At 43.0% G+C, this 26,943-nt stretch overlaps 1 protein-coding gene across 1 annotated transcript in view; it reads right to left on the bottom strand.

Annotated features, from left to right (window-relative positions):
* Positions 1-12,175, bottom strand: part of tusc3 (tumor suppressor candidate 3) — a 238,259-nt gene extending 226,084 nt beyond the window's left edge. The window contains exon 1 of the mRNA XM_078221231.1: positions 12,012-12,175. Coding sequence (XP_078077357.1) covers positions 12,012-12,151 — 140 coding nt within the window. The 5' untranslated portion in view covers positions 12,152-12,175. The remainder of the gene's footprint in view (positions 1-12,011) is intronic.
* Between the last annotated feature and the right edge of the window lie 14,768 nt (positions 12,176-26,943).

Genomic DNA, 26,943 nt, shown 5'->3' with positions numbered 1-26,943 from the left:
GATTCTAATTAATTTATTTATGGAACACGAGTGTCGCTGCATTTAATGATGTGGAGATGGCAGCGTTGGACTGGAGTAAACACAGTAAGAGTTTTAACAACACCAGGTTAAAGTCCAACAGGTTTATTTGGTAGCAAATGTTAGCATTTGCTACCAAATAAACCTCTTGGACTTTAACCTGGTGTTGTTAAAACTCTTGCTGCGTTGAATGCCCCAGAGAAAATGATGCTGAATCACTTTCTTGACCACTACAGACTGCATAGTGAACATACTCCCACAGTGGAAACAGGTAGAGAGTTCCAACATTTTATCCTGGCAGAATGATCTTTGGCTTGGGGGGGTACTTGCAGGTGGTGGTTTTTCCATGCGCCAGTTGGCCTTGTCCCTCCAGCTGGTCAAGGTCTCAGATTTGGAGATGCTGTTAAGGGAAACTCGGTGTGCAGCTGCAGTGTGTCTTGCATTCAGTACACAGTGCAACCACAGTGCAAAAGTGCTGGAGAAAATGTGTGTTTAAGATGGTGGGGTCGCTAACCAAACAGGCTGCTTTGTCCTGGATAGTTTTGTTCTTCTTCAGTGTCATTACCACCACATCATCCAAGCAAATGGAGAGCATTCTATCACACTCCTTACATGTGTCACTCAGGTGGTGGAAAAGTCTTACGGAATCAGATGGTGAGTCACTCATGGAAGAATACCTAATCTCTGCACAGTAATCAAGTGATTGATCAAATTAAGTTTCTGCTCAATGGTGACTCCAGGATGTTGATTTTGGGGATTCAACAATGGTAATGCCATGGAGGGGTGGTTAGATGTTTTTTCTTATTGGATACAGTCACTGTTTGGCACTTGTATAGTGTGAATGTTATTGCCACTTATCAGCCCAAACATGATGTTGCCCAGGTCTTCTTGCATGCAGGCATTGATTGCTCCATCAACAAAAGACACTCTACAAAATCAAGACTGGGAAGGGTGAGTTGGATGTAGAGAAACAAAGAACAAAGAACAATACAGTACAGGAACAGGCCCTTCGGCCCTCCAAGCCTGCGCCGCTCCCTGGTCCAAACTAGACCATTCTTTTGTATCCCTCCATTCCCACTCTGTTCATGTGGCTATCTAGATAAGTCTTAAACGTTCCCAGTGTGTCCGCCTCCACCACCCTGCCCGGCAGCGAATTCCAGGCCCCCACCACCCTGTGTGTAAAATACGTCCTTCTGATATCCATGTTAAACCTCCCCCCCCTCACCTTGCATCTATGACCCCTCGTGAACGTCACCACCGACCTGGGAAAAAGCTTCCCACCGTTCACCCTATCTATGCCTTTCATAATTTTATACACCTCTATTAGGTCACCCCTCATCCTCTGTCTTTCCAGTGAGAACAACCCCAGTTTACCCAATCTCTCCTCATAACTAAGCCCTTCCATACCAGACAACATCCTGGTAAACCTCCTCTGCACTCTCTCTAAAGCCTCCACGTCCTTCTGATAGTGTGGCGACCAGAACTGGGCGCAGTATTCCAAATGCGGCCGAACCAACGTTCTATACAACTGCAACATCAGACCCCAACTTTTATACTCTATGCTCCGTCCTATAAAGGCAAGCATGCCATATGCCTTATTCACTACCTTCTCCACCTGTGACGTCACCTTCAAGAAGATTGGCAGTGGGAGTGCTGGGTTTGAAGGTTAACAAAATATAGGATGCACTAGTTGGGGTTGTTACTCTTAAGGAGACAGCGATGAGTGCCACAACAGACTCGATAGAAGATGCCAGGAGAGACTTAGAGAGAAGCTGTAACCTGAGAGGAAGTGAAGATTAGAATGGCAACAGGAAAGGAGAGTTAAGTAGAACTGACGATTTGGGAGGACAGAGCCCAAGAGGGGAGCTAAAAGGAGGCACTTAAAAAAAGTGGGAGAAAATAATGTGGAAGTAAAAGTGATGGGCTGAGTAGCACCCAAATTGCACAGGAGCGGACACAGGGAAAACTTTGGTGACATAGGCCAGATGCCAAAGCAATTATTAGGAATAAGTGGGATTAGGGAGGAGACAGGTCAGATTTGATGTTCCAAGTCCCATAGTGGGATAAAGTTGGTGCAGGTGGGGTGTATTTGACATGGAGCATCAATGAAATGTTGTTGAAGACTGGAGTCGGGTGTAGTGGCCAAATGAAGTCCAGAAGCTATTTGAAGGGTAGTGTATCAGAGGAAACACATACCTCCTTTCCATTCAAATCCATTTTCACAAAACTGCAACCCACATATTTTCCTAGTTCCATAGAAAACAGACACCGTGAATGGTTCCCTTCCAACAGGTACTGTTTCAACTTATTTTTTAAATGCCAATTAATGAATGATACAGCAAAGGAGGTGGTAATTTTGTCCATCATGTATGTTCTGGCTCTTTGAATGTTCTGTTTAAATAGTCCCACTCTCTGATCCTTTCTTACAGCCTTACAAAGATTTTCCCTTTAAGTACTTATCGAACAAACTACAAAAACGAGGGTAGGGGTGCAGCAGGGTATGGTTCCAGATTGCTGTAATGTGCCCAATTGGAAGATGAGGTGCTGTTCTTAAAGTTTGCGTTGGGCATCATTTTTATCTCACTAGCCTCCACATTCAAAGGGCCACTCTCTGCCATTTCTACCAACTCCTGCAGGATACCGCCAGAAACAGATCTCCCCCCCCCCCCTCCCCCCGCCCACTGATGAGGGGAATATTTAATCATATAATATCCAATGTAAGGATATCTGGCAACTAATATTTTAATATAAGGTTTAAGAATGAAATGGGCATTTAAATGACGTATCAATGATATTTTCAAAATGAATGTTAAGCTAATAGGCCTGCCAGTATTAAATTGTATAACTCAAGGGCCGATTGTGTCAGTAAGTTAGTGAAAACATGAAACTCTGCTACAAATATAACTTGAATTTGGTATAATTATGAAATCATGCACTGTTTAAGGGGACAAAATAATGTAATTTTGTAATGGGTACAGGGAGTCCAACCTGGAAATTCTGCCAGATGACCAGGCCCTCATCCAACTGATGAACTCGTTTTGACTGCCCCACAAAACGCTGAGCAGGTTGAAATTATTGTTGTGTATCGCTAAGCAACCAGGAAGCCATTTTGTTTAAGGAGTGAACTTCCGTTAGTTGAAAGAACAAATGACAGGTCAATATTTTAAGTGTAATGTTGTAATTCGAATTATGGAGTTATCATGAATAGATTGACATGTTAAATATTAAATGAGATCATGTTAAGTTAATTGCTGGGTTGTACCTTAGATAGCTAAATTGTTATATCTGTTCAAATTTCTGGTACGAAAGTAGAGATCTGCAGAGGCAACTCAAGGTGCTGTCGCATCAACAGATCCCCCTTCAGCCAAAGTATTGTGTTTGTCTATTGTATGTTTTCTGTTCTTTGAACTTTTTTATTTATAACAAAACTAGTTTTGAAAATAAATTTATTATGCTTTTAAACTGAGTTTCGTTTACCTTTGCAGAATTTACTAATCAGAGTTACTTTTTAGAACTTTTAAAATAATCCGGCCACCAAAACAGAATTCTCCACTACACCCCGCCATCAGCATTCCGCAGGGACCACTCCCTCTGTGATGCCCTGGTCCACTCCTCCATTGCTCCAAACATTTCATCCCCTTCCCATGGCAACATCCCCTGCAATTGCAGAAGGTGCAGCACCTGTCCCTTTACCTCCTCCCTCCTGTCAAAGGACATTCCTTTCAAATGAAGCAGCATTTCTCCTGCAACTTGGCCTACTGTATGTACTGCTCCCAATGCGGTCTCCTCTACATTGAGGAGACTGAACGCAGGCTGGGTGACCACTTTGTGGAACATCTTTGCTCCATCCGCAAGCATAATTCCAGCCTTCTGGTCACTTACCATTGCAGCGCAATATTTTGCTCCCTTTTCCACATGTCTGTCCTAGGCCTGCTGGAATGCTCCAGTGATGCCTGGCGCAATCTGGAAGAACAACACCTTATCTTCTGATTAGGCACATTACATTGTTCTGGACTCAACATCGAGTTTAACAACTTAAGACAGTAAACTTCCCCCTCCATGTTAAACCATCCTCTGCCCCCCTCCCCCCATTATGTAGGTTGCTTTCCAGTTCCCTGTCCTGCTGCCAGTAACAGTCCCCCACCTGGCCACATGTCCCTGGCTGTTCAATTGCTTCCATTGACATATGCTACACTGAAGAGAACTGCTGCTCTTACAACCTTGCAAAAGTGTTAATCATGCACTGCTATTTACAGTTTTGATAACAAAAGCTTTCCCTCATTTCACATCTCTTAACTTTGTCCAAATGAACAGGAAGAGGCATGGAGGACATGAGGAGTGGGTGGAAGGTGTGAGGGGAGTGTGAGGCATGTGGGCTACAGGGCCTAATAACCTTTAATAAAACCAGGCAACATCCCAGAGTTTTGTATGTTGGTTGGTGGTGACTGGCTAAGGAACAACTGCAGAGAGATAGAAATGTCTGAACAATAATGGTTTACTGAATGAATGTAACTATGATGTGGAGTTGCCGGTGTTGGACTGGGGTGGGCACAGTAAGTAGTCTCACAATACCTGATTAAAGTCCAACAGATTTATATGGTAGCACGAGCTTTTGGAGCGCTGTTCCTTCATTAGGTGAGTGAAGAGTTTGGTTCACAAACAGGGCATATATAGACACAAACTCAATTACAAGATAATGGTTGGAATGTGAGTTAAACCTGTTGGACTTTAACTGAACGTAACTATATAGCTATACAAAACTACAGGTGTTACTCAGTCCAAACCATGAGTCTTTTTTTTCTCGAATCTTAGTCATATATGTCTCTTACATCATCATGTGGGTGGTTCTGTTTCTGCAGTCCCACACATTAACCTTTACATCCCTCAGCACCCTAATACTACATCCCCCCCCCCCCCCCCACCCAAGTCTTTTTCCGAATGCATTTTACATTTATACTGAAATACCACCCATATCTTTCCAAGTCTCTGACTCCATAGGTTTAATCAGCTGGAAGATTTCACGACTCTCCCTGATCACCTGTCAGATTCCTTTTGGAATTCTTTGGTTTGATTTGATTTGCACTATCTGATGCATTGTTAGTTTGACTCTCAATATTTGATTCTTCCAAATGTTCTCTTTGATGAACGAGGATAAGATTTCTTCTGCGCCTCCTTATCGTGCGTTCCGGGGTATATACTAAGTAAGATTGTTGTTCAGACATCCCTTTGGACAATGACACCTTCTCCACCTTGATCTCTTTTCCATACCTTGTCTCCTTTGTTCAGCCTAGTCAGATTTTGGTACAATACACCTCCTACTATATTTGGAAGCTTGTTGTTTTCTGTAAGATTGTTCTTGGTCCTGAACTTTCTGATAGCCCCAGATGGTTAGCTTTCGGATTAATTTCTGAGGTAGGATGGGAAGCTGTGAGGAAAGAACTTGATCAACATCTTGCTTTCCCTCAATTTCTGGTCACCCTGATATAGCAGTAAGGTCAATGTCCTCCAATGTGGAAGATGTGGAGAATGTCGGATTCAATTCTGTCTCTGGTTTGGACTTGTTTGACTGTTTGCATCCTGAGCTACTATTTCTGGTGGATGGAATAGTGTGGATAAACTTAGAAAGCGGTCATTACTGTTGGATGAAGGTGGTCGTGTGCCAGTGTATACTAACACATGAATTTGCCTCCCACCTTCTCAACTGACGCACAGAGTTATGAAGCATCATTTAATTTGATTTGATTTATTATCGTCACATGTATTAACATACAGTGAAAAGTATTATTTCTTGCGTGCTATACAGACAAAACATACCGTTCATAGAGAAGGAAACAAGAGAGTTCAGAATGTAGTGTTACAGTCATAGCTAGGGTGTAGAGAAAGATCAACTTAATGTGAGGTAAGTCCACTCAAAAGTCTGACTACAGCAGGGAAGAAGCTGTTCGAGTCGGTTGGCATGTGACCTCAGACTTTTGTATCTTTTTCCCGAAGGAAGAAAGTGGAAGAGAGAACGTGGGGTCCTTAATTATGCTGGCTACTTTGCCGAGGCAGCGGGAAGTGTAGACAGAGTCAATGGATGGGAGGCTGGTTTGCATGATGGATTGGACTACATTCACGACTCTTTGTAGTTTCTTGTGGTCTGGGGCAGAGCAGGAGCCATACCAAGCTGTGATACAACCAGAAAGAATGCTTTCTATAGTGCATCTGTAAAAGTTGGTGAGAGTCATAGCTGATATGCCAAATTTCCTTAGTCTTCTGAGAAAGTAGAGGCGTCGGTGGGCTTTCTTAACTATAGTGTCGGCATGGGGGACCAGGACAGGTTGTTGGTGATCTGGACACCTAAAAACTTAGAACATAGAACATAGAAAGCCACAGCACAAACAGGCCCTTCGGCCCACAAGTTGCGCTGATCATATCCCTACCTCTAGGCCTATCTATAGCCCTCAATCCCATTAAATCCCATGTACTCATCCAGAAGTCTCTTAAAAGACCCCAACGAGTTTGCCTCCACCACCACCGACGTCAGCCGATTCCACTCACCCACCACCCTCTGAGTGAAAAACTTACCCCTGACATCTCCTCTGTACCTACCCCCCAGCACCTTAAACCTGTGTCCTCTCGTAGCAACCATTTCAGCCCTTGGAAATAGCCTCTGAGAGTCTACCCTATCCAGACCTCTCAACATCTTGTAAACCTCTATCAGGTCACCTCTCATCCTGCGTCTCTCCAGGGAGAAGAGACCAAGCTCCCTCAACCTATCCTCATAAGGCATGCCCCCCAATCCAGGCAACATCCTTGTAAATCTCCTCTGCACCCTTTCAATGGCTTCAACATCTTTCCTGTAATGAGGTGACCAGAACTGCGCGCAGTACTCCAAGTGGGGTCTAACCAGGGTCCTATAAAGCTGCAGCATTATCTCCCGACTCCTAAACTCAATCCCTCGATTAATGAAGGCCAGTACGCCGTACGCCTTCTTGACCGCGTCCTCCACCTGCGAGGCCGATTTAAGAGTCCTATGGACCCGGACCCCAAGGTCTCGACCCTTTCTACTTCGTCTCCATTGATGTAGACAGGGGCAGGTTCTCCTTTATGCTTCCTGAAGTCGATGACAATCTCCTTCGTTCTGTTGACATTTTTGAGAGAGAGGTTATTGTTGTCACACAAGTTCACCAGATTCTCTATCGTATTCCTGTTCTCTGTCTCATCATTGTTTGAGATCCGACCTACTACGGTGCACTCAGGTAGTCATTGGACCAGTTAATTCAGTACCTCGTTTATGAAAACAAGTTTCCTCTCCGTCCTCCAGACATCTTCTTGGAAAAAGGCTGAACTTTTGGTTTCTGTGAAGAGTGTCAAAAATTTAGCGCTGTCGTCCCAATCCTGATCTTCAGTGTAGCTGGACATTTGAAGGGCTCAGATTTGGCATGATGACGATCTGTTCATTGACGTCCTTTGATATCTTGATGAAGTTATGGTCTACACAGGCATTTCAGCTCAGAAGAGAAAACTCCTGATTGAGAATAACATATAACGCTTCCAGTGCCACCATGCTGGCATGGTTCAATGGCACCTTGAACTTTTGTTCCATAAGTTGTCTGTTCCCTAGTGTCTTTGACATTCTTTTGTTTAGTAAGTTGTATCGTCTTTGGGGGTTTTCTGAATTATGATTTGCCTTCTCCTCTGAGTATAGCTCTACTTTGTTTATAAAATATCCATTTGTCTCACCGGATCAGCCTTTTACTGATACCCTCTGCGGTTGCTGACCCTATTTGGTAATTGATAGTTGACTTAGCAGAATTTTTAAACTAAAATAATTATTAAGCTCTACTCAGTGCTTTTTTTCCTGCTGAGGAATCATGCTGGAGCAGCCAATTTCTTTTTCGATTGCTGCCTCACAGCCGATATGTGTACTGGTACCACCCTTGGATCCAGACTGTGGGACATGTTGAAACCCACACTCGCTAAGTTTACCCAGTAATGGCAATTACTGGGTAAAAACATGAGTAATGGATACGAAAGCAAGTCCCAGGGAAAACTAAAGAGCTATTGGTTCTAGAAGCCAGTGAATGAAAGGTATGTTCCAGGAAGTCTGAGTCAAAGGAACAAACATAAACTGGAATTGGAATAAGGTATAATTATTGAAGTTAAAAACAGCTGAAAAGAGTGAGAAGAGGGTGGCTAGTGAGAAGCCAGAGATAGCTGAAGTAATTCTGAAGTTTATGAGATCTTCCTACAACCGGTGAAGTGATAACTGAAGCAATTAGTGGCTGAATCTCTCAGACTTTGTGTGAAAGCATCCAAGACAATGCAATACTGAAAGAAGAGTTGTAAAACCTGGAAGCAGATCCTTGTTGGGAACAGTTGAGAGAAAGCATTGTTTAAAAGAAGATTCTAAAGCATGTCTTTTTGAGGGTGCAGTTTGGAATCACTCATGGGGAAGCCAGTGTCCAGTGAGATAAATGGGCCACAGCATAATAATCATCTGGGAGTATTTGAGGAGAATTCCACAGATATTCACTGAGTGGTGTCCGCTACTTGGTTTCAGAACAGAGTGTGTCTGACTACAGTCAGCCTCTGGGTTTAAAAAGATTGTTTATTCAGAACTTTAAAGCATAAGATAAATTGTGCAACCTGTGTTATCCTTGAAATCTATATATTTGTGAAGATAAGGGGGGAAATAAAGGAGTACTGTATTATAGTCAAACTTTTCATGTTCAAGAAAAGTTTTTCTTGTTGAAAGTTCATTCGCAGTCCAGTAACTCTGTTCATCCACATGTTGGGGGTGGCATGGTGACACTGTGGTTAGCACTGCTGCCTCAAAGCACCAGGGACCCCGGTTTGATTCCAGCCGTGGGTGATTGTCTGTGTGGAGTTTGCATGTTCTCCCTAGGATGTGTGGGTTTCCTCCAGCTGCTCCGGTTTCTTCCTACAGTCCAAAGATATGCAGCTTACGTGGATTGCCATGCTAAATTTCCCGATTGTCCAAAGATGTGTAGGTGAGGGGCATTAGTGGGATATATGTGTGAAGTTGCGGGGATAGGACAGGGGGTGGGCCTGGGTAATTAGCTCTGTCGGAGAGTTGATGCAGACTCGATGAGCCAAATAGAATCCTTACAGTGTGATTCTATGTTTTTTTTGAACAAGTAAAAGTTATGGTCTTTTGAGCCAGGGTTCCATTCTGCGATCTTCCCTCCCAGTACCAACACCAACTGGGATTATAACACCTGGAAAGTCATCTCTTGACAGGCGGGTTGCTAAACTATGAACCAGACAAGACAAACTCAACAAAGAAGACATCAGTTTTTCACATTGTAAGCTAGAACATAAGGACCACAAGGCCTTACGAATGACCTTCTGCTCAATGTGGACATTGCTGCACTGCAAAAAAAATAGGCTTACTTCTTCTTCTGGCAGAAGAAGCCCAAGAGGTGGCATATGGTTTCATAGTAAAAAAAAATGCTACTTGCAATGGTTGAGCCCCTCCACAAAAGGTTCAGAGAGAATTCTAACTTTTTGCTGGTCAAGATGTGTAGGTCCAGTTAACCTCCTGCATATCTATGCCAAAACACTCAACTCCACCTCAGATGTCAAGAATCAATTCTATTAGACACTTGATGCAGCCATCAATAGAATTCCCATCACCAAAGTACTGTGCCTTCTAGAAGACTTCAATGCAAGGGTGGGTCCCAACTACACAGCTTGACCAACATGCATAGGGCATCAGGGAATCGGCAAGATGAACAAAAATGGACAGAGGTTGTTGGAGCAATGCTGTTATCATGAATTGTGTTGATGAACAGCTACTTCCAAACTAATCCGTGGCACAAAGTGTCCTGGAGAACTCCAAGATCATGCCACTGGCACCAATTAGACCTTACCTTACCAGTCAGGCATACCACCTTCAATAGTGTTCTCAATATTCATAGCTGTTACAGTGTTAACTGTGACACAAACGACTCCCTGGCACGTCAAAGCATAGCAAAGTCAAAATGCAGCCAAGGAAGTTCCAAAAACAAAGGTCATCTTCAGATCAACACTTGCCATACCACTGACCCGGAAAGGACTTGGGAGTTCCTCAAGATCTTTGATCAGGCTCTTTCAGAGAATGACACCCAAGGCCAGAGTGCGATATCAAGGTGGGATCATCTGTGCATCACCAACTATAACTCTGCATTCAGTAAGTATAAGAAGACATCACAGGAATGCAGACTGGTTTGAGGCTTATTGGAATGAAATGAAGTCTTGCTGCAAACAAGTGAAGAGCCCTCATGCGCTACAAGTCCCCTGCAAACAAATCACAGAGCTGCCGGAATTAAATCCCAGCAGACAGCTCAACACTGCACAACTTAATATTGATTAAAAACTTGCAACAGCATGCAAATTGCTGCTGAATCTGGGGATGTTAGAGAGATGCATGAAAGAATTAAGAAAGGAATGGGCCCAGTAGCAACCAAATGAGCTCCTTAGAAGAGAAACAAAGAGGTGCCTGTCACTAAACCTAGCAAGCAATTGGGAAGATGGGTGGAGCATTGCCTCAAAATTTTAACAAGGAGATGCCCTGGCAATTGCAGTTGACCTTAGTCCAATGCTATTCGTCCATAGCAGCTGTAGAAGGGATTGTCACTCGGCCTCTACAGTCACAACAGACAATGCTCAATACAGAAGTGACATGAACTCCAAGTGCAGCTCAGCATCTCCTAAGAAAAGCAGATACCTACACTGATCATTTTCAGCATCAGATTTTATGGTTCTACTGCACATTCTCTCAAACTACTAACATGATACAAGCGTACTGCAGTTAATCTGTGGTACACTGTTAATGCTGACCCGTTCTGAAATTTTGATCCTTAGGATTCCCTCAAAAGAACAATCATTAAGTTTTTTGATTGAAACTACCATATTATAAGGAAAAGAAGCCTTTTTCAATGTACTATTATATGAAATTTAATATTCAACACTCCAAATTCATTGTATTAAACTGCTACAATACTTGCTACTATTACTCCTTCACCCGAGGGCTCAAAATGTGTAAAAGCTAAAATCTGTAATTGTAGTGCTGGTTGTTTCACCTCAGTTCAAATGCAATACTACAAAATGTTAGTGCTTTATTGCATAGAGATGTTAATGTTAATGCTGAGTTTGCTTTTAGAAAGATTTTGGCAGTCCTTAGGCACCCTGCTGGATGAAGAGCATTGTGATTTTGGTGCATTTATCTCAAAAAGAAGGAAGAGTGGCAATGTTCCCATATTTGCACAATGAAAGTACACTCCCTGGTGATACTGACAACTAGGCTGTGTTAAAATCCACAATCAAGCTGCCTCTTCGAGATGAATAAGAATGCCACTGAATGAAGAAGTTTTAAAAAGAGATAATAAAGGAGAAAGGCTGATATAAACAAATCAGCATAAGAGATAATGTTGGATTCAAGCCTGCATTTTATTCATCTTTTTTGAAGGAACTATTATTAGTTCAGAACAAATTATAATGTTTATATAGGCATTTGTATGTTAAGCAGTAAGTTAACCAAGGTTTACTAAAGAAAGGTAAAATCTAAGTGTTCTTATGAGTAATGAATGGATTATTTTGAATTCCGCTTCATGCACTAAAACTACTTCAATAATATATTATAATATTAAGAAAGCTTGAGTTCTGATGAGAAAAATATTGTATTGATCTAGATCAAAAAGTCTGACTAAATCGCATTTGACAGGGTAATTGTAATCATGTCAGGGAGGTGTACATGGAAACAATTGGACTGTCTTCATTTTGTGTTCTAGATGTGCAGTTACAAGGTACAGTCAAATTATACATTTTAAACGTTCATTTTCTTATAATAAGCCTTTCAGATGTTATGCAGATGGTAAAATGGAGTTAGACATAGACATCATAACATTGATGGAATACAGTTTATTGAAAGTTTAAACTTCAACAAATGTTTCTATCCTAACCAGTCATTTTTTATTGTAAAAGATGCATCAATGTCTCTTTCTTACCTGCAGACAGAACACTGTCTCTGGGGCTGAAGAGCGGTGAACATCACAATTACAGAGTAATTACGAGGAGGGGCCTTCACAAACCTTCGGAATTTGTCACCATTCATTCGAATGACAGAACGTCTGGAGCTCCATTCCATTAGTTGTTCCACCTTTTCTGCCAGAAGGTTCTGAAGTACAATAGGAAATAATGAGGATTAGGCAGGAAAATCTCATAGCAATTACAGCCAAACTTTGAAAGCAACAATTTAAGAGAAAGTACATGAATATAATTGTTAAAAATAAATTCCAGAAAGCATCTAATATTTACCCTCTAATCTAAACAATAGAGAAATAATCATTATCAAGGCAGGTAATTGAGCAAAACATTTTTGACTCCCCTCTTTTATAAGTGAATGCATGTTTTCCCCAACTCTTTAACTTTGGAAGATTTCAACCCTCTATGAATAACTTGCACAGCAAACTCAAGATAAGATAAAATAAAAGAGTTAGTTTATTTCAAACACACAAAATGCAGGAAGGAGTTTTGCAATGTCTGCCCCTTCTGCACTCGTACAAGAAGAAAGGGATGAGGGAAGGAAAGGAGTTCAGGGCAAGACCAATGGGGAAAAAAGAGTTACGGTTCTATGCAAGTCCAGAATCAAAAGTCTAATGACATATTCTTTCACAAGGTAGTTGGCTGACTGTTGCAGAGTAATCTGTCTTTCAAGAAGTTAGGAATTTCACAATGGGAGAAGGCATGAAGTGCTCAATTAGTCTTGAAGGTTCAAATAGAGGTATGTAGAGATAAATTAGTCATGAAGGTACATGTTCCAATGCTCCAGTAGTTCACAGTGTAGGTAAGGGACAGGTTTCTTTCAGCTGCCACAAATGAGGTGGCAAATGGTAGTCGTTGACAGCAGCAAAAACAGAAAATGCTGGGAAATCTCAGCAGGTCTGACAGCATCTGTGGAGAGAGAATAGAGCTAATATTCCAAGTCTGCATGACCCTTCCTCAAAGCTGGGACAGGTGCTTACCTGGAGCCCTGAATCTCTTCAAAGATCAAACAATGGCTGAATGTATGATCCAGCAGCTTACTAATTAAAGGAATTCTGACAGCTCAAGTCTTGGCCATTTGACAAAGTAGTTTTGGGTTGATTAAGGAGGCTTCTGGTTGAAACACATTGTGTTTTGGAGCAGGTAATGGTCAGGCCATTAATGCCACATTAGGGATTCAGAGTGGCAGACAGCTGCCTTTGTTCATAGCTCGTCTGTCAATCCATTGTGTTGGCTTGGCTGGCATGTTTCTCTATGCAAGGAATGTTACATTCCAGGAGATATGAAATGTTAGCCTTTTTTTGCTTTCAAACTGCTCAGAAACTTCAAGCTAGCATGTGACCAGCTGCAGCCATTTTATCAGCCCAGCACCTGTCCATTTTGAAAAGCAGGTAAAGAATAATTAAATAAAGTAGCCAGGCTCATGGGGATATACACATTTTCTTTTTTCTTCCTGTCTCCTTGTCTGGGCCAAACCAAAATCTGTTCAAGTTGAGGAAGGGATTAGAGATTAGTCTTTGAGCTGAATTCAATTCCAGCAATACAGGACTCAGCAGCAGGCCTGGCATTGGGCACAAGTACGTAATGGAAGGGATGTAGCCAATCAACCACAATTAAACGGCAGCCGGCCAATGAACATGATGGCGGCACAGGGTCCATCCAATCCTGTCATAGAGGTTGGGAGGGAGGGGCTGATTATAGCATCATCTGACAGGTGTGGGCAACATTTTTAAAGAGTTGGCAAACCTGCATGAAGGGCTGTTTTAACCTGTAGGCTTGCCTCAGCAACAGTGTTCAGGATCCTTTTTGCTGCACAAAAGATTCCTCAACACTTCTGGCTACATGGAAGACCCCTCAATATCTTTGGGTCAACTAGGAATACAAGCAGTGGACCGGAAGGCTGTCGCCAACATGCCCGAGGGAAGACACAGGATGATCCCACGGTTTAATGATGCCTCCTTGCAAGTTCTCCTCCAGTTTGCATGGCAAAGGTGAGAGTTAATTTTCCCAAGGGACAGAAATAAAAGGTCCGCCTGCCTGACCAACAAAGACGGCACGGTAGCACAGTGGTTAGCACTGCTGCTTCACAGCTCCAGGGTCCCGGGTTCGATTCCCGGCTCGGGTCACTGTCTGTGTGGAGTTTGCACATTCTCCTCGTGTATGCGTGGGTTTCCTCCGGGTGCTCCGGTTTCCTCCCACAGTCCAAAGATGTGCAGGTTAGGTTGATTGGCCAGGTTAAAAAGTTGCCCCTTAGAGGGATTAGCGGGTAAAATATGTGGGGGTAGGGCCTGGGTGGGATTGTGGTCGGTGCAGACTCGATGGGCCGAATGGCCTCCTTCTGCACTGTAGGGTTTCTATGACTTCTATGACTGGACAGAAATAGCAGTGGAGGTTAATAGTCATGGAGTGCAACAACACCCTTGGGCGCAGTGCTGCAAACAGTTCAATTACCTCATCAGCTCCGCTGGGGCATTCTTACTGCTCCACTTGCTTACAATTGACAAAGCAGAATGATTCACCACATGGGAGGGATTGACCAGGTAGACCCTGGCATTGGAGTGTGTCATCACATACACTAATGCATCATCAGGCTGTATCTGGATTTCATGCATCCAACTACCATTGGCAGTGCCCTTCACATCCCATGAGAGTTGACATTTGGAGGAGAAATCCAGGACCCATCATTATGGGCCAGAGAGATTCCCATGATGTGGAGATGCCGGCATTGGATTGGTGTGGGCACAGTAAGAAGTCTCACAACACCAGGTTTAAGTCCAACAGGTTTGTTTGGTATCACGAGCTTTCGGAGCACTGCTCCTTCATCAGGTGAGTAGAGAGTCGGGTTCACAAACAGGGCATATATAGACAAAGACACAACTGCAAGACAATGGTTGGAATGCGAGTCTTTACAGGTAATCAAGTCTTTACAGATACAGACAATGCAAGTGGAGAGAGGGATAATCACAGGTTAAAGATGTGTGAATTATCTCAAGCCAGGACAGTTAGTAAGATTTTGCAAGCCCAGGCCAAATGGTGGGGGTTACACATAGTGTGACATGAACCCAAGATCCCGGTTGAGGCCATCCTCACATGTGTAGAACTTGGCTATCAATTTCTGCTCGACGATTCTGCATTGTTGAGCGGTGTCCGTTTATCTGTTGTCATAGCTTCTGCATGGTCTCACCGATGTACCATGCCTCAGGACATCCTTCCCCTTTGTAGTTCAGTACTTCCCCGGAGTGGAGGAGCTATGACATCTTCTCCAGAGCCTTCAACATGTCATCGATGAAGACGAACATCTCGCCACACCCCCACTATTTGCGTTCAAACAACCACACCACCTCAATCAGACCATCGTTCACAGCAAACTATCCAGCCTTCAGGAGAACAACGACCACTACACCACACAACCCAGCCACAGCAACCTCAGCAAGACGTTCCGGATCATCGACACGGATGCCATCATCACACGTGAGAACACCATCCACTGGAATCATAGAAACCCTACAGTACAGAAAGAGGCCATTCGGCCCATCGAGTCTGCACCGACCACAATCCCACCCAGGCCCTACCCCCATATCCCACCCACTAATCCCTCTAACCTACACATCTCAGGACACTAAGGGACAATTTTAGCATGGCCAATCAACCTAACCCGCACATTTTTGGACTGTGGGAGGAAACCGGAGCACCCGGAGGAAACCCACGCAGACACGAGGAGAATGTGCAAACTCCACACAGACAGTGACCCAAGCTGGGAATCGAACCCAGGTCCCTGGAGCTGTGAAGCAGCAGTGCTAACCACTGTGCTACCGTGCCGCCCAACTAGGTACACAGTTCACTAGGTACACAGTACATACTCATGCAACTCGGCCAAGTCTACCTCATACGCTGCAAGAAAGGATGTCCTGAGGCATGGTACATCGGCAAGACCATGCAGACGCTACGACAACGGATGTATGGACACGGCTCGACAATTATCAGGCAAGAGTGTTCCCTTCCTGTCAGGGAACACTTCAGCAGTCAAGGGCATTCAGCCTCCGATCTTCGGATAAGCGTTCTCCAAGGTGACCTTCAAAATACACGACAATGCAGAATCGCCGAGCTAAAACTGATGGCCAAGTTCCGCTCACGAGGACGTCCTCAACTGGGATCTTGGGTTCATGTCACACTCTCTGTAACCCCCATGACTTGCCTGGGCTTGCAAAATCTTACTAACTGTCCTGACTTGAGACAATTCACGCCTCTTCAACCTGTGATTTTCCCTCTCTCCACTTGCATTGTCAGTACCTTTAAAGACTTGATTACCTGTAAAGACTCGCATTCCAACCATTATCTTGCAATTGTGTCTTTGTCTATATATGCCCGGTTTGTGACCCCAACTTTTCACCTGATGAAGGACCAGTGCTCCGAAAGCTCGTGATACCAAATAAACCTGCTGGACTTTAACCTGGTGTTGTGAGACTTCTTACAGAGAGATTCCAGGAGCACATGTATTCATAGAAATTAGAAGCAGAATTAGGCCACTCAGCTCTTTGAGCCTACTCTGCCATTCATTTTGACCATGGCTGATCATCAAATTCAATATCCTGATCCATCCTTTCTCCCATATCCTCTTATCCCTTTAGTCCCAAGAGCTATATCAAATTTCTTCTTCAAATCAGACAACGTTTTGGCCTCAACTACATTCTGTGGTAGTAAATTCTACACATTCACCACCCTCTGGGTGAAGAAATGTATCCTTACCTCAGTTCTAAAATGTTTACCCCTTATCCTCAAACTATGACCACTAGTTCTGGAATCCCCCACCATTGAGAACATTCTTTCTGAATCTATCCTGTCTAACCCTGTTAGAATTTTATAAGTTCTTATGAGGCCCCCTCACTCTTCTAAACTCCAGTGAATATAATCCTAACCAATTTAATCTCTCCTCATATGACAGACCTGCTATCTCAGGAATCAGCCTGGCAAATCTTCACTGTACTCCCTCTATAGCAAGGACATCCTTCCTCAGACAATGACACCAAAACTGCACACAATACTTTAGATGTAGCCTCACCAATGCCCTATATAATTGCTGCAAAACATCACTATCCCTATACTCAAATCCTCTCGCTATGAAGGCCAACACACCATTTGCATTCTTTACTGCCTGCTGTACCTGCGCACTTACTTTCACCAACTGATGCACAAGGATACCAAGGTCTCGCTGAGTATCCACCTCTCTCAATTTACACCTATTCAGGTAATAATCTGTCTTCGTATTATTGCTACCAAAGTGGATAACCTCACATTTATCCACAGTATACTGCATCTGCCATGCATATTCCCACACACATAGCGTGTCCAAATCACATTGAAGCATCTCTGCATTCTCCTCACAGCTCACCCTCCTTCCCAACTTTGCATCATCTGCAAATTTGGAGATAATACATTCAGTTCTCTCTTTCAAATTATTAATATATAATGTGAACAGTTGGCATCCTAGCAGAGATCCCTGCAGAACCCCACTAGTCATTTACTGCCAATCAGAAAAAGACCCATTTATGCCAACTTTTTGCTTCCTATCTGAAAACCAGCTTTCTATCCACCTCAAGACATTACCTGCAATCCCATGTGCTTTAACTTTACACAGCAGTCTTATGTGAGACCTTGTCAAAAGCCTTCTGAAAGTCTAAATAAACCACATCCACTGGTTCTCCTCGGTCAATTGATCTTTGTCTGGCATTCTTCCATCTGCCTGCAGGAGAAATAGGCCCATAACAGTAAGGGGGCCAAGAACAGTGATGGAGTGGTTGACACTCACAGATTGATGCCTGAAGAATAGAAGGCCCTCCAATTGGATGGAGCACAGGATGGACAGGCGATCTCAGATAATGGGACTGGAGACCCAAATAAGAAGCGAGGAGGCTTTGAATTCACGTGTCCATCACTGACAATAGGATATTCACAGCAGGCATGGATTGGAAGAGGAATTATGAAGGCCTGACTTTTCATTGTTTGTGTTCTCTCAATGCAGGTTTCCACATCCCAGAAAGATAGGCACCCACAGACATCAGGGCTCTGCTGTTCAGCTGTGAGAAGGACGAGTAAAAGTTGAAGTTCATTTATTATTGTCACAAGTAGGCTTACATTAACACTGCAACAAAGTTACTGTGAAAATCCCCTAGTGGCCACACTCCGGTGCCTGTTCGGGTACACAGAGGGAGAATTTAGTATGGCCAATGCATCTAACCAGCAGGTCTTTCAGTCTGTGGGAGGAAACCGGAGCACCTGGAAGAACGTGCAGACTCCACACAGACAATGACCCAAGCCAGGTCCCTGGCATTGTGAGGCAGCAGTGCTAACCACTGTGCCACCAAGCATCTTCCAAGGATGCAGTGTAACATCATTCCCTTTTACCCTTCACCAGCACAGATATTCTCACCTTGGGGGTATACATTTGCAATTAGATTCAGGGTTACAAGTTAGCTAGCATAGTATGGATATACCAGAGCAAGTGGCAGAGGTTGTGACAGCTGAAGCCACTGACATTTGGAGGGCTGTTGAAGGCCATGCCCATGTTAAACCCCAGAATAATAATGGGTCTTTGGTATTGGCCACACATAACCTGTTGGAGTTGCATTGCCAGGAGGGGAAGATCTGGTGCAGATGCCAGAGGACATGAACATTTGAATTGTATGTGCCATACTTTGAGAGAGGTTCCCACCAGCGGGGTTTACAACTGCTCCCCACTAATGGTGAACAGACGTCCTCACCCCACTGGCATCCCCCCCAGGAGATCGGGGGCAAGGGGCACACTGGCACTGCCCACCAGGCATAGCCAAAGGGGAAAGGCCTATTAGGGGGATGATCAGTGATGGAGAGGACCCGCTGCCACAGGATTGGTGGCAGAGGGAGGGAGGAGAGCGGTCAGAATGGGTGGCAGGAGGGGAGTCGGGGCTGTCCATGAAGGAGGGGGGGTGGGGGGTGGCAGAGAGATTGGGGCTGGCTGGCAGTGAGCGGGGGGGGGGGCGGTCCGGTAGGCCAGTGATCAGGAGGAAGGCTGGGGAAGGCCAGTGATCAGGGTTTGAGGATAAACAGGCCAGCGATTGGAAGGCCAGTGCGCATGCACCAATCTCCTCACTGACATATTGGCACATGCGCGGTGGCCCACTCAGCACAATGCTGCTGGCCTCTCATGCAGGATGAGGCCCCAGCATGAATCTCTCTGAGGCATTCTGTGCCAAGGGTTCGCTCAGGTAAGTATGCCTCAAAAAATGGGTGGGAAATTGTCCCGTTTTCCCACTCTTGGGCACTTAGATTATTTTGGGGGAGAATCTCGGCCCTGATTTCAGCGATGGAAATCAAGATAAAGAAGTGTGTATATGCCATTCATTTCATGAAGCCTCCTTTATTGTTAGTCTTGATTTTCAAAGATGAAATTAATCTACGATTTTAATACAAAAGCGTAATTACAAAAGTATCTGGGTTGATCCCCAGGTTGTGTTGATTTTGCAAACTTCAAACACAATTCACAGAGGACACTATAGTTAACTTCGTAGGAAAACAAAAGAAAATTGTCCGGCATTCTCTCCTCCAAATGCTCTCCAGTCACCTTTGCCAGATGATCATTTCTACAAGCATTGGCTGCAATCTATAATCACAGCTTTGAGAAAAAGCCCACATGTATCTCACCTTTACAGAAACAACCTTTTAAATGGACAATAAAACAAGCATATGTGTATGTCCACGGGGGATGAACAAATAAGGCAGAATTAATTTAGAAAATAAGTGAAAAGAAAGAGACATCAATAAGATTATCCAGCAGAAAATTGTGCAAAGTGCAAAATATTAATTGACCATTAATGCCATCCCTTTTTGTTTGCATCCTCTCCAAAACTACAGGATTGTAACCAAACTGCAACAGCAATAATCAATAACTTCTACGTTCATATTAAATTCATTTGTCCAATGCTTGAAGTAAGACAGCCGCTGATATGAAATATCGTTCTTCAAAATTCGGCCACTAGCTTTACTGCATTTGCAGTTGACAATCACACTTTGAATGAACTCAATATTTTGCCATTATTACTTTACACAATAGACTATTTGATAAATGCTTTCTGATCTTACTTTCCCAGACTAAATATGAAATGATAATCTGGGTTATACTTCAATTATGATTTAAATACTTCAATGATATCCCTGTTCATGATCTTATTTCCAGAATGTAATGCTCAAGCTTCTCTAATCTTTCCTCACAGCACTTCACTTACATTTGGGAACAGTCTTGTTATTCCTTTTTCTACCTTTTCCATTCCATGTGTATTATCTTTTGATAGTCCTGCAGCCATTGCTCATTAGGATGCTTGGAATATGTCAGCCCTTAACTTCAAAGTTGGTGCAAATCCCTCAAGCTGCAGAGCTACTTCTTTTCTGCAAAGTATCTTATGTAAGCTGTGCGAAGTTCATATGGGTACAGCAATGCTTATGTAGTTACCAATAACACAGCATATCCTTTAATTTCCAATTTCATTGTTCAACATTGCCAGAAACTTCAAACGGTTAGTTGGCAATATGAAGATGGATTATCAATCCTCAGGGCATATAATTAAATTCTAGAATCTTAAAAATCACAGAAGTTTACACAAAAATTGGCCATTTGACCCATCATGTCAGCACAGCCAAGAGGGTATCATCCAGCCTAATTCTACTCTCTAGCTTTTGGTTCAGAGCTTTGCAGGTTGCATAAGAACTACAAACTGGATTATTGTTACAGCATGGCCATAAGAGGTTTTGAAAGCTCAGTGAGTAATCTTAAAAGCACAGCCGATATGGATTAGAATTTGTTCCTGAGACAGACAGTAACAACAGGTTAGTTTCAGCAACCCAGATTTGTTCGCTCACCACCTAACCATAAAAAGAATAGTGTTTTGATTTGCTTCCCCCTTTATAAACGGTAGTATGTTTCCCAGCCTTAAAATTTTCTATTAGTAACTCTACAACAACTTGTGCGAGGATAAACTAAGAGGGTTAGCTTACTTACACACACAAATGTGGGAAGTAGCAACTTTTCCTCCTTTACAGTCATACATTAAAAAAAGATAGAGAAAGAAAGATACGGGGGCAAAATCCACAGGGAGAATTACTGTTTCACATGTCCAGAATTCAGATTCGAAGTCCAATGGTGTATTTCTTTATAGAGGTTGGCAGGTTGAAAAATGATAATTTACTTTCCCAGTAAAGATGGCCTCCACGATGAGATATGCACACCGAATTAGTCCTGTAGTCAATAGTACAGAAGTACATAACTTCCAGTAAAAACACTGTAGATGGGGGCTAGGCATTCAAACCTAGATAGGACCCCTTTGAGGTGCTGCTGCTTGGTAAATAGATGATTCTTGTGCAACTCCACAAGATTCCACCAGCTAGGAGGGTCATGTCACATGACTCCCACCTCACCACTTTGGTTTTGACCAAGGGTGTATATTCCTCTGCCTGGGTTCCTGAGATTGTTGATCTAATCATTAAGAATTTGAAAGGAATGTTGCAGGAATCTTTCTCAGAGTAGGCTGGTAGACTCTGGTTTGCCAACTTAGCAGATGGCCTTCGTATAGTTCCCTTTGACCTTAGTCTCTGCAGCCCACAAGGAGTGGAGGGGGTCACCAGAGTCGCTTCAGAGATAATGGGGTATGAATTTCGCTGATACTGCCAGATAAGTTTCTATTGTTTGACAGTCACAGACAGACACAGTTTCAGCCATTTTTATAAAGCCATTGTCCAGTTTTAAAATTTTAGAAATTAGCCGTGAGGAAATATATATAAGATATTTCATTAAACTATAGAGTGTGAAGGCTTAGCACTATTACACTCAAGAGCAATTGGAATTTTATCCAAGATCATGGAATGTTAAATGGCACAAGAAAAAGCCAACTTTTATTACTTCAATTTTTTTTATAAAGCTTTTCACCAAGTACCCCACCTCACCTTCAAGGGAAAAACACAATGGGTGGGATTTTCTGGCCTCACTCATCCCAAGACCGGAAAATCCCACCCGAGGACAACGGACCTTTGCATGGTCTGCCCCCACCCTCTATGATTCCCGTGGCGAGTGGGACGGGAAAATTCCACCCACTGTCACTGACCAACTCTTGGATTTCAGCAGTGCCACTACCTCTGGCATAGTCACCATCAACACCTTGGGAATCATCATTAGCCTGAAGCTTAATCAGATCAATCACACCATCTCTGCAAGATGTTACAAAACCCCGCTGAAGTTACTTGCGAGATTGTTCCACCCTGAAACACTGGATTCCCATCGTGTTTTTTTTGGGATATTAGTGAGAAACATTTGCGGAAACAGTGAAAACTTAGACCTCTCTTTCATTAAACAACAAATAAAGAGTATTTAATTGAAGTAAAAGAAATATAATAGAACACAACAAAGAACAATCTTATAGTGCAGCAATTTAACAGGAAATGCTTAAGTCTCTGAAAGACTGAAAACCCAAAAGTATGTTTCTTCTGTAATCTTAAACTCTGCTGGGACCCCGTTTCCCAAATAACAATCATGAAACTATTGGTCAAATCTAGCGAGTGGTTACCACATCGTACAGCATAATTGACTTGGGAATAGTTAAGCATCAGTTAAGCATCAAAAATGATATTTTGCGCAAAATGGTTTTTGCCTTCTACACTTCATCTCCAACGAAGCTGTTTCCCGAGGATGGCAGCTCTCTCCCCTGCACTTCTGCTACCTTCAGCTCCTAATCTCTAGCTGAACTGGTTCCTGAGGATGGCTTCCTCTCTCTATTGCTGCTGCTTCTTCAATACCTGATCTGTGTCTAAGCTTCTTCTTGACTCTCAGCACTCTGATGAGTAATTGTATCAATTGTAAGAAACACCATGTTCCCTATTCTATATCCTATCTAGGATATAGATAGGCTGGAAATTTGGGCAAAGAAATGGCAGATGGAGTTCAATCCAGATAAATGCAAAGTGATGCATTTTGGTAGAAATAATGTAGGGAGGAGCTATACGATAAATGGCAGAACCATAAAGGGTGTAGATACGCAGAGGGACCTGGGTGTGCAAGTCCACAGATCCTTGAAGGTGACGTCACAGGTGGAGAAGGTGGTGAAGAAGGCATATGGCATGCTTGCCTTTATAGGACGGGGCATAGAGTATAAAAGTTGGGGTCTGATGTTGCAGATGTATAGAACGTTGGTTCAGCCGCATTTGGAATACTGCGTCCAGTTCTGGTTGCCACACTACCAGAAGGACGTGGAGGCTTTGGAGAGAGTACAGAGGAGGTTTACCAGGATGTTGCCTGGTATGGAGGGGCTTAGTTATGAGGAGAGATTGGGTAAACTGGGGTTGTTCTCCCTGGAAAGACGGAGGATGAGGGGTGACCTAATAGAGGTGTATAAAATTATGAAAGGCATAGATAGGGTGGACGGTGGGAAGCTTTTCCCCAGGTCGGTGGTGACGTTCATGAGGGATCATAGGTTCAAGGTGAAGGGGGGGAGGTTTAACACAGATATCAGAAGGACATATTTTACACAGAGGGTGGTGGGGGCCTGGAATGCGCTGCCAGGCAAGGTGGTGGAGACGGACACACTGGGAACGTTTAAGACTTATCTAGATAGCCATATGAACGGAGTGGGAATGGAGGGATACAAAAGAATGGTCTAGTTTGGACCAGGGAGTGGCACGGGCTTGGAGGGCCGAAGGGCCTGTTCCTGTGCTGTATTGTTCTTTGCTCTTTGTATTCGTTCCTTTCTCATAGTTGCAGCCCAGACATGGTTTACAAAATACATGGCAGTTTGATTTTACTTGTGCAAAAACAAACAAACATTCATTTTAATAGCATCCTATCATGTTGTGACAAAGAACATGGCTGAAGCTGGGCACTCTGTAATGATTCATTCACCTCATGGCACCTCAAAGTCTGTCCACATCTAGAAGACACAAGATGGAACACTCCACTTGCATGGATGGATGCAACCAAAATAACACTCTAAGTGCTTGGCACCATCGAGGAGAGAGCATTTTGCCTATTGATCCCCTTTCCACTGGACTCAATATCAAGCTTGTATAGTTTTTGCTTCTCTCTGTAACCTTGTCAAGGCTTTGGTCACCCCTCTGTTGAGCTGCAACCATGAATAGGTCTGTCCTCCCCTAGTACCAGCCAATGTTCCATAACTCTAAAGTCCTCCCTCCTGCACCATCAGGGCAACATGGTGGCATGCTGGTTAGCACTAATGTCTCACAGCGCCAGGGACATGGGTTCAATTTTGACCTCAAGTGACTGTGCAAAGTTTGCATGTTCTCCCCATGTCTGCATGGATTTTCTCTGGGTGCTCCAGTTTCCTCTCACACATCAAGATGTGCAGGTTAGCTTGATTGGCCATACTGAATTGTCCCTTAATCTCAGGGGGATCGGCAGGGTAAATAGCTGGAGTTACAGGGATAGGAACTGGGTGGGGGTTATTGTCGGTGCCGAATGTCCTCCTCCTGCACTGTCAGGATTCTATGATTCTACGATCTCTTTAAATTTTCTAGACAAAGATAAATATTTATTGGGGAATAATGTGAAGGAATATGTAAAAGAGGTAGGTAAATGGAATTTAGATGCATAGCTGTGATCTAGTTGAATACTAGAACAGGCACAAGGGACTGAATGGCCTATCTTGTTCATATGTACCTTTCACAAACATACCCATTAACAAGAGTAACAGTTAAATCGATGGAATTCATTCTGAATTGAAGTTTATGGGAACACCAATGTGCTAATAAGTTTAAAAGAAACAGACTAAATTTACAAAGAAAATATTTTGCCTCACAAACCTTCTTAATTTATTTGAAGGCATTGTAAATAAATTAGATGGTGGAAGCTGCTATAGTGCTTTGTACATTGTTTATATTTTAATGAAGTTCCACATGAAAGAATTCTAATAAAAATAAATCTAAGGTGGAAATTGGGTTTTGGATAAGAGACTACTTAAAAAGTAGGAAAAAAATTAGCTCCCTCTGCTTAATGGGTTACACATTTAAGGCATTGGCTTTCAAAATTATCTGAAGCCATGCGGGAAGAATTACAGCTCCGAATGACAGGTCTACTTTTCATCTGAACATCTGTCACAATATGTCACAAGGGTTCGGCTGGACATAGACTATGAGATTATTTACAAAAGTAAAAAAAAACAAAGGATTCTTTTCATAGTCCAGAATAACTTGAATCCAGGTTAAAATTTGCTTTGACCTACACTCCCAGTTAACAGACTCATTAACAGATTAGAACAGGCTCTTTTGTATCATCCAATTTTAACCTGCAAGTTTCATTCTAGAATCACAGGAAACATTAATACCACACCTAGAGGCACCCAAACTATATTCCACATGCAATCTTATCATGAGGGAATGCTATTACCATGAATTAAGTTAATTGTCCTTCACAGTTTCAGAGGAAGGAAATGCTGTCAAAGTAACCTTGTTTGAGTGCATGTGTGGATCAAGTGTACTGCAGGCACAGTGTGTATTACACAGGGTAAGACAAAGAGAGAATACAATAAGGTCTAAATTAGGTGTACATTGCATCCATATGAACACAAAAAATATGGGTATCACATTTATGAGCTGCAAATGCAGAGAGCCACATGGAAATATGACATTATGACAATAATGGAGATCTGTCAAAAACGGTAGGTACTAATATTCCTGGATGCAAGGTGATTAGGAAAGAAAGGGAACAAAAGAAAGAAGCATAATAATATCAAGGAAATATTACAGAAATAGAAGCAGACGATGTCCTGAGTGCCGACCCGCCCCCCCTCACCCCCAGCAGGCTGACTGTTACTCCCCCCGCCCTCCCCAACCCTGGCTGACTCCTTCCCCCATGATTTCTATGCAGAGTGGCAGCAGGACCCCCCACTTCCACCAATCGTAACCCCCAGGCCCCAGCCCATCAGGCCTGCCCCCTTGACTCCCAGATAATATAAAAGGGAACACAAAAGTTTTCTCTAGCCACATAAATAGTTTAAAAAGTGGAAGGAGAGAGCCTGTTAGTGACCAATTATGAGACCTACACATTGAAGCTGAAGGCATGACTTAAGTACTAATTGAGTATTCTACATCTATATTTACACGAAACAAGATGCTGTCAATGTCAGTAAAAATAAAGTAATTGAGATACTGGATGGGCTAACAATTGATATAAATGGGAGGCATTAGAAAAGCTAGCTGTGCTTAAAATTGATAAGCCACCAGGACTGGATGGGGTGCATCTGGGGATGCTGAAGAAAGTAAGGCTGGAAATTGCTCAGGTACTGGCCATAATCTTCAAATTCTCCTTAGATTTGAGGGTGATGTCAGAGGACTGGAGATTTGTAAATGTCACAAAAAGACTAAGGATAAGCCCAACAGCTATTGGCTAGTCAGTTTAACGGTGGTGGGAAAGTCTTTGGACATGATAAAAATTGGGACAAAATAAACAGTCATGTGAACAAATGTAAATTAATAACGGAATGGTCCAGGGAATTGTTAAAATAAAATTGTATTTAACTAACTTGTGATTTTTGATGAAATAGTAAGAGAGTTGATGTTGTGCACGGACTTCCAAAATATATAGCAGCACAGATTAAAAGTGCCAGAAAAGTTGGAGTCTCTGCAATAAATGGGATAGTGGCAACATGAATGGTTGAGCAAAAGGGAATGGTTGAGCAAAGGGAAACAGAAGTGGCTAACAATTGTTTTTTGAACTGGAGGAAGGTATAGAGTGGGGTTTTCCAGGGGTCAATACTTTTCTTGAAATATATTAATGATTTAGACATGAGTAAACAGGACAAAATCATTGAAGGAGAAAGGATGTGTTCAGAAAATGGGATCCTGGGCTAAATGGAGGTATAGAATGCA

Source organism: Mustelus asterias, chromosome 1 (genome assembly GCF_964213995.1).
Source record: "Mustelus asterias chromosome 1, sMusAst1.hap1.1, whole genome shotgun sequence".
In the NCBI taxonomy this organism is placed as follows: Eukaryota; Metazoa; Chordata; class Chondrichthyes; order Carcharhiniformes; family Triakidae; genus Mustelus; species Mustelus asterias.
This window is presented reverse-complemented; position numbering and strand designations above follow the sequence as displayed.